The sequence below is a fragment of the Trachurus japonicus genome, chromosome 11 (assembly GCF_045865225.1).
Source record: "Trachurus japonicus isolate A0001 chromosome 11, Traja_1.0".
Classification (NCBI taxonomy): Eukaryota; Metazoa; Chordata; class Actinopteri; order Carangiformes; family Carangidae; genus Trachurus; species Trachurus japonicus.
The window spans coordinates 20,631,522-20,644,351 of NC_140917.1; the positions used below are offsets into that span (position 1 = coordinate 20,631,522).

General features: G+C 42.7%; 1 protein-coding gene across 2 annotated transcripts in view; it reads left to right on the plus strand.

Annotated features, from left to right (window-relative positions):
• cap2 (cyclase associated actin cytoskeleton regulatory protein 2) overlaps positions 1–12,830 on the plus strand; it is a 19,997-nt gene continuing 7,167 nt past the window's right edge. Inside the window, exons 1-4 of one of the 2 annotated variants that reach the window (XM_085791620.1) lie at positions 1–169; positions 3,841–3,968; positions 4,109–4,209; positions 5,704–5,781. In XM_085791620.1, the coding sequence (XP_085647746.1) occupies positions 3,851–3,968; positions 4,109–4,209; positions 5,704–5,781 (297 nt within the window). In that variant the 5' untranslated portion in view covers positions 1–169; positions 3,841–3,850. Of the gene's footprint in view, positions 170–3,011; positions 3,309–3,840; positions 3,969–4,108; positions 4,210–5,703; positions 5,782–12,830 lie in introns of those variants that run through there. The other variant, XM_085791621.1, reaches the window with a different exon arrangement.

The following is a 12,830-nucleotide window of genomic DNA, read 5'->3' on the forward strand; positions in this document are numbered from 1 at the left end:
GCTGTGCGCAGCTGAGTGACGGGGCAGGGAGGCAGGAGGGGACCGCGCAGCAGGCGACACACAGCGCTCAGCCACGAATCCTTCTCGGGGATATTCACACACACACTGACACACACACACAACAAAACATCCCGACAGACACTGACTGACCGCGGATCAGAGGACGGAGGTAAGCTGTCTCTCCGCTGTCTGTCACTTTTTGTGTGTGTGAAAAGTAGAGTTTAGTCGGTTTTCGGGGTGGGTGGGGCAGAGGGTGTGTGTTTGTGTTTGTGTTTGTGTTTGTGTGTGTCAGAGATGTGTGAAGTCTGCGCAGAAATGTCCAAACAAAGTCATCTTCACCTGCTGCTCCCCCCGCGCGCCATGCGCTCGTGCAGCAGTTCAAGCAACGCACGGGCGCAGAGTGAGAGCAGCGGTTTGTGCACTGCAGCTTTGTTTCTGCTTCTTTTATGCCTCGTGAAGTGACGGTGGTGACTCTGTGGTCCCGACCATGAAGCATCACGTCTGAGGGGCGGTGAAGCTGCTGTCACGGTGCCAACGCTCTGTCATGTTTTCTTATGGAGTGTGATCCTCTTTGGCCCGCGAGGACGAGCCACCTGCAATAAGACATTAGGAGCTTCAAACACTTTCAAACACTGACTTTTATGTCAGAAATAGATTATATAAATTATTGACTTTAAAAAAAAAGAAGAAAGAAGAAAAAAAACAATGGATCACAAAACAACCTGCACCTTTAGGCCCTTTAGGCCATTCAATCTATTGTGGAGCTTTCATTGTCACATCTTGTCCATGTTGGCTCTAAAAGTTTTAACTTTTTCAGGCCACAGGGACTGTTCATCATGATGAAAAGTCCCCAAAACAGCCACTAAATTGACACTGGTGATGTTTGATTGTTAAATATATTATTGATAATTAATGGCATCTCATATGCCCCAAAATAAATGCTCTGTCTTAAATAACTGAGCCTGTGTTAAAGTCTATTTTAGTTCAATTAAATCATGCTAATTAAATCTGTTCTCTAAATCAACAACACAAATTATACATTTGAGTATTTTCTTAATCAAAACTAAGATGCTGCATCAGTTATGTGTCGACAAGATAAAGTGCTTGATGATAAAAGTGGCTGCATGAGCCAAACGACAAAGTAAACACTGTTCCAACCAAACATTTATGTACAGAGATTTACATAATCAAAAGTCCTAGAGTGCAGCACAAACCTACATCAGAGTAATTTACAGTATAGGCCTTTAGCAGCAAACCCCAGGCTGTGGCCCGATATAGCCCCAAAGATCAGATACCAGGCCAGAGGGTTCAGGAGACACAAGCAGGTCGGGGTGAAGTCAGTAATATCTTTCCACTGCAGGAACATGTGCGCTTCATCAGCTGTTGGTTTAGGTCCGGGGTCTTTATGTGGCAGACGCCACTGGCCCACCTGTCTGGAAAAACAGAGGCAGGAATGTGTTCATATAGTGGAGACGACGGTGTTGACTTAGTACAACTGCTGAAAAATAATATAGGAAGATGAATAATGTGCTGGATGTGACTGCAGCAACGTGTTTGTTTCCCTGAGATTTTGTGCCACAGAAACTTATTTTGATGTGATTCAACCGACAGGACTTAAGCTCGTACCGGCTGTTTCCCATTCAGTTTCTGTGATGGGGTGAATAAATGAAGTCTATATGAAAAGTTAAAAGAGCATCATTGGCTGCGTCTTTGCATTGCCATGGAGAGTTTGGCTGCTTTACAATACAATCAGGCCCGTTTCTGGCTGGTTCTGTCTGCAAAGTCTGAGCCTGGTATTGAGTAAGAGCTGTAACCATGGTTCTTTATAGATCATTATAGATTAATCTGACTATAAGTTTCAAAAATCTGCGACTGTGCATCCTGGTTTCTCAGAGTCCAAGGTGACATGTAGCAAGAGCCAATGCAACCGGCAGCTTTATAAATCACTAATAAGGCATTCATGAGAATCATTTAAGCCAACCAGTCTGCTGTTATGATGTTAGTAAAGTGTGATAGGCATTTGTTTTTTTGCATTTTCTAACAGCAGAAGTTATACATAACCTGGTAAACTGTGTATGTTCCTGTAATGACTTGATAGGTTGTATTTTCCAGATGTCCTGCAGCACTTTTCCAGAAAGCAAATCACAACAAAGCAAGTGCCATCATTTCTAAGGATGATAAACAATGGACAGTAGTTGTTTGTATTCATGTTCATTAATAAAGCAACAGTTTTAGGAACCCATCATAATAAACTTCAGGCTTGTTTAGATGTAGTTTTATATTTAACAGTTGTGTTTTTTTTTTCTTTTGCTTTTGTGGTACTGGAAGGTATCTTTGTATATTTCTTATGTCTTCTAACCAGGCCTAACATGACATGACAGATCATTTAAAAACTACTCAGCCAAAAATCCTTCATAAATTACCAAAATAAGAAATAATAATAAGCCTCTTTCATCCGCACACATTTCCTGGAGCAGAGTTAACACTGTTGGTTCATATCTGACTCGTTGCACACTTTGCTATCGCCCCTCGTTCAGCTCTCCAGGTTTCAGGTCTTGCCTAAGAGCTGCTGTGACCCAGAGAGCAGAAATAGCAGCTGAGTCCTGCGACAGGCATCTGGCACTAGAGAGCGACTTCTCCGGAGAAATGAGTCGATGACGCCCATCAGGATGTGTTTGCTGCCCATAGCACATAATTACAAGGCATAATTCACAAAGATTACAGGCAGAAGACACAATCCAGAATTCATACTGTATAGCCTGCATGGCTGCCATATTGATGCAGAGCCCCCTTCTGTTTCTCTTTATAGATAATTCAGCCTGCAGCTCCGGGTCATGTGTATGTTGGATGCACAGGTAACAGGTGTCAGATTAGGAAGTGTGTGTTACTTAGCACTAGTTTGCGTAAACATGCGGTGGGTTGCGGAATCAAATTCCACTCTGCTGACTAATACATATCGGGAACAGGCCTGCATTGCCTCATCGTGAGGTATATAGCTGGTCAGTGTTAAAGAAGGAGATACAGTCTGCTCCGCTCTGCTACCTCCAATGTATTCTAATAGCGTTTGGTTACAGTTGGAGATTTGTTTACATAGGAACTAAGCCGGGCTTGTCTATAGTCTCTGAACGTTTCAGCTTCACTGGGGTATACTGTCTGTGTGATCGTGGATGTTACACAGATGCTGCTGCAGTCTGCATCCCTCAGTCCCTCAGTGTCTTGTCTCAACAGGTGTTGTTAGTGTGAACATGTGGAAACACTATCAGGCGAACCTCCTGTGTCCAGTGTGATGTCACTTTTTCCCATCACAGGTGAATTGCATCTGAAGATATGTTAGATAACTTCATTACACTACTGCAGTCCTAACTCTGATCAGGTTCATGTGAGGAAAACATATCTTTGTTCTCACTCCTCCTGATCTAATTTAATCTACGGAGAAAACACTGTTGTTTGTATCTCATCTGCCCAATAAAGATCACTTTCTTTTTTATCTTCTGTACTACTAAATAACTCAGACTCTCTCCTCTCAGTCTGGCTCCAGCCTCTGCCCCTCCTTTAATCCAATTGTGTGATGCGTTCATGTGTCCATGGCAGAAGTTGTGGCTGTGGCCGAGGGCCAGGCAGCTCAAACAGAGACAGTGTTCATATAAACCTCAGCAGATTGGAGACATTTAGTTCATGACACTCTTTGCCTCTGACATGCTCCAGTGTTCTGGAAACTCGAAGCTGCAGAGCATCCAAGTTAGATATTGAATTTGCATCATGTCCCTTATTCCAAATCATGATGTTTTTTAGGATCAGTAAAATGATATAACAATTGTAGTTCCCACTTTTGTTTTCTAGGTTTGTCACTATGGAAGGTTTAATGGAGCGACTGGAGCGAGCTGTGACTCGCCTGGAGCAGATGTCCGTCACCATGCAGACATCCAGTGGCATGGCTAATGGAGGCTGTCTCAACGGGATTGATGGAGGTGAGTCCATCCTAAAAAGAAACTGCTTTACTCTGAGGGGCTGGGCAGAGCAAAACAGCTGTTCAGCCAAAAAGACAGGCAGACACATTTAAGCAACAAAACAAACAAATAAGCTGTTGTGTGTCTCCCTGTGTTTGTAGGTCTGTCTCCGTGCGTGGAGGCCTTCGATGTGCTACTGAGAGGCCCGGTGTCAGACTACCTGAACAACAGCCGAGCCATAGGGAGCGACGTGGAGAAACATGTGAGTGGTTTCATGTGTTGCAACTGTTGCAAATGTTCACATACACATATCCAGTGTGTATAAAATCTCCCCTTTCCACACAAAAGTCGGCCGATGAACCATGAAACACTTGTAGACACACACCTGTCCAGGCACACTTCATAAACGCACGCAGACACGCACATGCTGCTGCAGCTGTTGGGGACAGATGCCACCACAGCTGCTGTCGTAATGATCTGCGGTTACAGGGCGGCAAGTTTGTCAGACTATTGTTTGCCAGAGCAACTTATAATCATGTTTTAAAGGGGAAGCCCACCGATGTTACACCTCAAGTTCAGTTTAACTTACTATTCATTTTAAAATCTGTGTTTTTTCAAGCCCCTTGAATTAAAGAAAAACATCTGATGATTCGTTGGAGTAGCCCTTCAACTCCAAGCTTTCAAAACATGAGCTTGAGGCAATCCAGATGTTGCCCCTGATTTTGTGAATTCATCACTTTGACATATTTTAATTACTTAATGAGCTGAGATTGGACGAACATCCTTTCATTTACATGAAGCATGATATTTAGATTTCTCTCTTCCCTCAAGTGAGAGCAGATGGATACCAGCGACTAGTACTTCTCTCTCTGCCAACCTTTATTTCATTAGATCTAGCTTTATAAACAAACCCTTAATCCTACTTAGCTATGCAGAACTCAGTTGGGATAGTAATGAGTCTGTATGGAAGATCCATGATAAGAAATTAAAAACAAGGCAGTGAGTGCATTTGTGTTTATGGTAGCAAACTTTTCCTTTCGTCTACAAAGCCAAGGATACAGAGTGAACTTTAACCTTGCAGTCATTTATCAATCTGCTAGCAGAGCACCTTTTCCTATTTGGTAATGACCTGAACTCCCACAAGGACTGCATGTGTGTTTTGTTGTGTGCCAGCTGGCAAAAATAGGAGGGTTATATCCTTGGACTAATTCCAAAACAACAGGGAGGGCTGTTACAGAGAATAGGTTAAAAGAAAAATCTTGTATCTCTCCCTTTCTACATTGGAAGAAGTTTTCTATCTCTGTGTCCCATCACTGCACCGGCTGAGGAGGGGGAGTGTGTGTGAGTGAGAGCCAGAGGTAGTTTCTTTAAGTTTGCAGAGCTCCTTTTATGGACAAAGCCTCCCTGGTGGTTCCCTTGGCCCGCAACTGGAGGTCTCAAACACACACACACACACACACACACACACATACACACAGGACACGGCTGGCTGGGACCAACCCAAACTGTGTGTGTGTGTGTTTTGTATAGCTTTTGTATGTGCAATACAGACAGATTTATTGGCCGTAGTTCAATGAGAATAAACTGGCAAAGCATGAAAACACTGAGAGAAAACCATGCAGGTCTTTTTCCTTTCAGGGAGCTGCAACATTGTTTACATTCAATGTGTCCACTACACTAACACGTTGCTCTGGATGCACTATAAAATATAAATTATATCCTAACCAATCAGACTCTAACTATTTGTGGTTGACAGGCGGAGATGGTGAACAACGCCCTGCAGACTCAGAGAAGTTTCCTCAAAATGGCCGCCACACACCAGGAACCTGCACAGGTACGGCAGCAGAAAATTACCACGCAAACATTTTTAAGGAGCTATTTGTAACTTTTGCTTTAGCTACATAACCAACGTTTGCATTTACGGATGTTTAAGGATGCTCCTTTCTAGTATGTTACAAATTTAGCATCAAACTTGATCCCAGTATCCAGCAGTGAAAAACAACACCAATGTTTCTATCATCTCTCTTCTTTTCTTCTACTTAAGCTAACACGTTGGGAGCGTGCCCATGTTCCCTCAGCCCTATGTTCCCACAGCCCTATGTTCCCACAGCCCAATGTTCCCTCAGCCCTTTGTTCTCACAGCCCTATGTTCCCTCAGCCCTATGTTCCCTCAGCCTTATGTTCCCTCATTTCTAAGGTTTTTTTTTTTCTTTCCAAAATTAGGCCCTATGTTCCCACATTTCCTTTATCATCAATTTGCATCAGATTTTATCCCCATTTCTCCCAATTTGGTAGTCAATTTCACCCAACCTATTATCCAGTAGCAGTTGACTACAGATAAATGTAGCTTTTAGCTAAATCTGGGAACATAGGGCTGACCACTTCCAACACCGCTACTCCAACATAGGGTTGAGTGATGAACCCTTATACCGAAATTAAACTCACCTCCATGAGCTAGTGCAATTTAGACAACAAAGGGGGGGCGTTTGGCTCGAGGTCATGGTGCAAAGGACCCTAGGTTGGAATTACTCTGAATCATCCCTTTAAATGCGGTATAAAAATGACCTGACTTAGAGTTTCATTTTGAGAAAACTTTTAGAAATAAGAAAAATCTTAGAAATGAGGCAACATAGGGCTGAGGGAACATAGGGCTGTGGGAACATAGGGCTGTGGGAACATATAGGCTGTGGGAACATAGAGCTGTGGGAACATAGGGCTGAGGGAACATAGGGCTGAGGGAACATAGGGCTGTGGGAACATAGGGCTGTGGGAACATAGGGACTAATTTTCAAAATTTTCTGTGAAAAGAAAATTCTCAGAAATGAGGGAACATAGGGCTGTGGGAACATAGGGCTGACCCCAACACGTTAACCAGCCAGCTCATGGTCAGCCACCACATCTTGTCATTTTCCGATACCAAGTCACTGTAGCATCCAGTCGTGTTGTGAAGACAAAGTGCTCCTCAGAGGGCACGTTATAACCTCTCAGTTGGCTGATGCTCTACCAGGTGAGACTGGTAAATAAACTGTTGGTTTTGTTGGTTAGGTAACAATAGCAAAACTTACAAATAGCTAATCTTCTGTGTTTAAACCCATAATGTCTGTGTTTTTTTGATAACTTAAATGCACAGTATATCCTAAAGATAGGCTATCCGACTTGGGACCAAAAGAAGATATTTACTGTAATGACGAATGGACTCCAAGTTAGACGTCAACGTGCCAGTTACTCCTGACGCTTAACACTAAAACCTGTACTGTGAAACAATAGAGTTGGCACCCTTGTGGTCTAGGGCTTTAAGGAGGTGACCGTGAACTACAGCATCCATGTTCACAGTCTGGCCGAGGACCTTTGTTGTGTGTCACTCCCCATCTGTCTCTCCCTTCATTTCCTAACAACTCACTATCGTAGATTTTCCTAAACGGGCACAAACCATGCAGCACGTTCCAACTCAGTTTCAAGTTGCATGCAAACCACAGTCAAAGTTATTCAACGGTTGACTAATAGCAACGGAAATCATGTTTGTCTGCCAGTTGTTGGTTTTATTAGCATCAAATGATGGAAATAACTATATCAGGTGACTTGACGCCAATGTTATGATTGGCTGCAGCTAAATAAACTAAAGCTTTGCAGCGTGTGATGATCCACAATGCAATTCTTGCTGCATCTAGATACAAAGTGCATCAGATGTTTGACATTTAACCGCAGCCCGACGACAAAATGAACAGTATCAGAGTCCTGTGTGTCAGTCTGTGCCCCCACCACCCCACCCCCCACCCCCCTGTGTTACCCAGCAGGCCGGGCTGTTCAAAGAGGGATTACTCTGCTCTTTGACTAAGAAAACGCTAATACAACACATTCCCAACATGTTCACGTATAGAGAGAAGGGGGTGGGAGAGAAAGCTGTGTGTATGTGTTTGAGAGCCATAATGATATCATCCCATTGGCCTTCTGTTTGTGTTGTGTGTGTCTGTGTATGTGCACACGAAATGTGTGTGTGAGGGTGTTACAGGGTCCACAGAGCCTACCAGGAAGTGATTACTCCCTATCTGTCGGGTCATTGGTAGAGAGGCAGTGAAAAGAGCGTTCAGTGATTGTCAGAAATGCAAACAAGGAAAGAGCGAGGGCTTTACAGAGAGAGGGACTGACCCAGGAGAGGGGTGGAGTGACAGAGAGGAGAGAGATGTGAGTGTAGTGGAGATGAAATTCGCCATAACTGGGTAAATCCAAAACAAAACATGGGAAAGGGGAGGGGGGAAGAACTTAATGAACTCACATTAAGTCCCGTCCCTTAATCAAGCCTGGACCGTCCGAACAATGTTGATGCCATACAGAACTGATTTCTCCTTTGAGCATTTGAAACATGATCCTGTTTTTTCCCTCTATATATATACGAATAAATGATGGTCGGCAAAAGTTTTAGTATTCACTCCCAAAACATTTAAGAGCAAAAACATCTGAATCTCATTTCTTAACGTCCTGTAAGAGCCACAGACCTTAATGTAAGGTAATTGCTGAATCTTTGCATTGAAGGGTCTGAACCGTGGAAACAAAAACATTACTGACCTGGTTCAAAAGCAACAGTTGGTTTTAATGGTGAGCATCAGCTCAACAAGCTCTGAAAAACCAAAGGCTTACTGTAATATGCTTCTTTCTTTCTTTTTTAGAACTGATTGCTTGACTTGAATCAGACATAAGTCTGTGTTTTCTAAAAACATAAATCAACTTTTAACCTACTCCAAAACCCTGAAATCCCTTAATTTTATGAATGACTCCAACAACATTAAACCCATTAAACCCATCCAATGGGATGTATGCCATGTTCATGATGAGATACAAAAACCTTTCATGTTCATAGTGTGAGCTTCAATGCCACAGAAACGATGTGCAGCTGTATGGTTACAAAATTCAAACTATATACAGAACAATGTAATGTGTGTTGAATATCGCACTATATCCATTCAGTTTTGCTTTAAGCTTGTGAGAGGATGAACTGTGGTTGGCACTTATTTTTGTTCAGCTTTCTTCTGGCAATGTTATTGTGCCGAATCGGATCTTCTGGTTATAGTAACAATCACAGTGACAGTGAATGCAGCATTTGTCCCAGTAGCACTGTAAAAGTCTAATAAAGCCTAATCGTGATCATTTTATGTGTGTTTCTTTCCAGTACTGTCGAATATTTTCTAAAATGCAAATTAAAAAAAAAAGTCTGAGAAAAACTAACGTCTACAGGGACTGAGGCTAACTGAGGACGTCTGGTTTCATGACCCACAAACCTTTAAATACACCGATACTCACATACTGAATTCCTGCACACACGCACACATATGTTGTCCTCGCTCATTCATGTCTATATCTGTAGTCCTCAATAGAAATCAGGCAGAGGAAGAAAAGTGTGTGTGACTCTTACCAGTACCTCTCTTTCTACACACACACACTCTCTCTCTCTCTCTCTCTCTCTCTCTCTCTCTCTCTCTCTCTCTCTCTCTCTCTCTCTCTCTCTCACCGAGCTCACAAAGTTCTGGCCTTTCTCTGCAGCGCAGCCCTGTTGTGCTCTCTGACTTTTTATGGGCATGTTCTATATTTGAGCCTGTTGTGTGTGTGTGTGTGTGTGTGTGTGTGTGTGTGTGTGTGTGTGTGTGTGTGTGTGTGTAAGAAAGGGGGAGAGAGGGAGGGAGAGAGAGAGTTAGAAAGTGTGTGAGACAAAGAGAAAGAGACACACTTTCTTATGCTCTCTCTCTCTCTCTCTCTCTCTCTCTCTCTCTCTCTCTCTCTCTCTCTCTCTCTCTCTCTCTCGTGTGACCTCAGGTTGGCCCGTTATCTCAGTGTGTGTGAGTGTGAGTTGCTGGTTCTGGCAGTTCACACACACATACACACACAGACACACACACACTGTGGACTTTTACAGTGTTAAAAACCCTCCTACAGCTGTTCTCCCATTGTCGCCCTCCATTCTCTACCTTTGATCCAGTGCTTGTATAGGAAGTCAAGGCCTCAGACACTGTGCTATTGTAACACACTGAACTCATTCACTGCCCATCAAATAATGTGAACCGAGGCTTTTGATCCTCTTGTTGGCTCATGCTCTTTCTGTCTGTGCTCACCACTTCCACAGACTGCAGCAGCCATACATCCATTTACATTAAGAGGAATATGAATTTCACAGATAGCTGAGCTGACTGAGTACCAGCGGATACTTTACTGGTGTCAATCGTTTCATTCGGCTCAGTTCAGAGTTTATCCACTGACCTTGCAGTCCTATGTTCCCACAGCCCAGTGATCCCACAGCCCTATGTTCCCTCATTTCTAAGGATTTTTCACTGAAAATTTTGAAAATTAGGCCCTATGTTCCCACAGTCCTATGTTCCCTCAGCCCTATGTTGCCTCATTTCTAAGATTTCTCTTTGTTGTTTGTTGTCTAAATTGCACTAACTCATGGAGGTGAGTTAAATTTCGGTATAAGGGTTCGTCACTCAACCCTATGTTGGAGTAGCGGTGTTGGAAGGGGTCAGCCCTATGTTCCCAGATTTAGCTAAAAGCTACATTACATCTGTAGTCAACTGCTACTGGATAATAGGTTGGGTGTAATTGACTACCAAATTGGGAGAAATGGGCCTAATTTTGGAAAGAAAAAAAAACCCATAGAAATGAGGGAACATATGGGCTGTGGTGGAAACATAGGGCTGTGGGAACATAGGCAAGCTCCCTTGTGCTAACCATGTGCTGGCTGCTATAGCCTTTTGAAGTTAGCTCTGGCCAAACTTCAGCTATTTTGCTCTAAGTAGAAAAACCCCCCACAAACAAATAACATGTAGTGAACTAAGGGTACATTAGTCCAGCATAACTGGGCTAGCTTAGGTTTCTCCTGTTTCCAGTCTGTGGTTAAAAGCTAATTGCAAGCGACTGGTTGTAGCTATCGGTGCTGCTTCAGTACTACAGTTGAGCTTGAGGAACCAATGACTCATTTGTCAAATGAGAAGGAAACAATTCAGTACAAAGACATTTTAATGCAGAATTTCAGATTTTACATTTTCAGGGTGCTTGTTTGAGCTTAATTTTCGGTTGATATAATTAGAGGTAGTCACAGCTTCTAATCACGTAAACTCTGCTGTGTGACAGCTGCTGAGTGTAGTTTCAGAAATGTTAGTAATTCCTGAGCTGCCAAGTTGCTGAAGGCTCTTACATGGAAAATGGTCTGCTCTGCTCTGACTTGATGCCATCTCTCTGAAAGTGGCCTGAACATTTAGGTGCACATGGGACTGTGGCTCATGTTTTCCTTTTTAGATAAAGTCCTCTCTGCATCCTTTGGTCATTCTCTCCCATATTTCTGTCTCTTTCCTCATTGTGTAGCTTGACTGAGTGAGGGGAAACCCACACTCACTGAATACAAATCATAGGCTACTTTCAATGGCAGCCATGTTGACATTGTTGTTGTTCTGTGACGCAGATAGCCAGACAGCTCAAATGAATACAGTCGCTCATATATTATATTCACCTCAGTTTTAGTGGTGAAAAGTAACATTCACTTAAATACTGTTCATAGCTATAAATGCTTAATAATAATAATAATCATGTGCCCTTGAAATGATAATGAAGAGTTTGAAAGGAAAAAATGTTGATATACAGATACAGGAACATTTATTGCTACCTTTGTAGGCTATGATTACAAGTAAAAATGCAAGACATTTTTTCATTAGCCTACGCATCATTGGTTTGAGGAATGAAATGAGTGAGTGCATAAATTCTATAAATAGAAATAATAAGCTGCAAATTCAATTAGGATGAGGAAGGTGATGAGAAAATGATGTGTTACGGTATGTCGGTTTTCCTTGTGCTCATTACCTTAAAAATCCCCCCAATATTCCTACCCAGGCAGCAACACAACACCTCTCTTTTTTCTGGAGTGTGGTATCTGTTTTGGATGTAGGCTACTACTTCAAAGACAGATATTAGCTGGATTTAGTGAGAATAAAAGCTGCTGGAGGAGCAGAGAAAGGAGCATCTATCTCAGCTTATGGAGATCATGTGCGTCTGATTGAGGGAAGAATTTGTTTGGGGAAAAAAAGGAGAAAGTTTACTTCTGTTTCTATTGCTCCTTTGCACGCAAGCATGGATTTACAGAAGCACACTTATGAGCAGCTTCACTTACAGCATTGCCTCACATCTACATGTATGCATATTATACAATTAATACACACAAGTAAAAAGAGATGTATATGTGCGCTCACATACAAACACCAATGAAGCATGGGTTTTTGGATAGACCTACATTACTTTACACCAGGTAATGTAATATATAACCACATTTTATCAAACACACCATACTGGCTTATATAATGAGCCACCGTGTTCAGGCTAGAGCAGTGTTCTGCAGTTCAGTCTTCAGCTTCCCTTTTCAATAAAGAAACTATTTTGTCACAGCTCATTACCAGCAAATGTTTCACATAGCATCCAGTTCACTGCGGATCAAAACAAGAAAGCAGGGGCAACAATTCACCAATAAAACATTGTGTTCCTGAATTGATGTGTGTGCAGCTCGCCGCATGTGTGATAGGTAAACTGTAAACACTGGAGGAGCGGTATGCCTTACAAGGGCAGAGGGATCTCCCCATGAACTGAGGAATGTTTGTAGGAGCAGAGCGCTGGGGAGGGGAGCTGGGAGCCGGGAGCTGAGCTATACTGTAGCTGAGATCTGGAAGATCCAATGGAAAAAGGCTCCAGCTAATAAAATTAGTTACTGTCCTGTAGCCTAGTTTAGGAATAACTGACTGGCACAGGGAGCAGGCGGGGTATGGATGAGCAGGGAGAGCAGGGAATCAATCGTATCTCAAGTGCACTGAAGAAAATTCTGCTTGTAAATAAGGCTTTCATGTTTAGCTAAAGAAG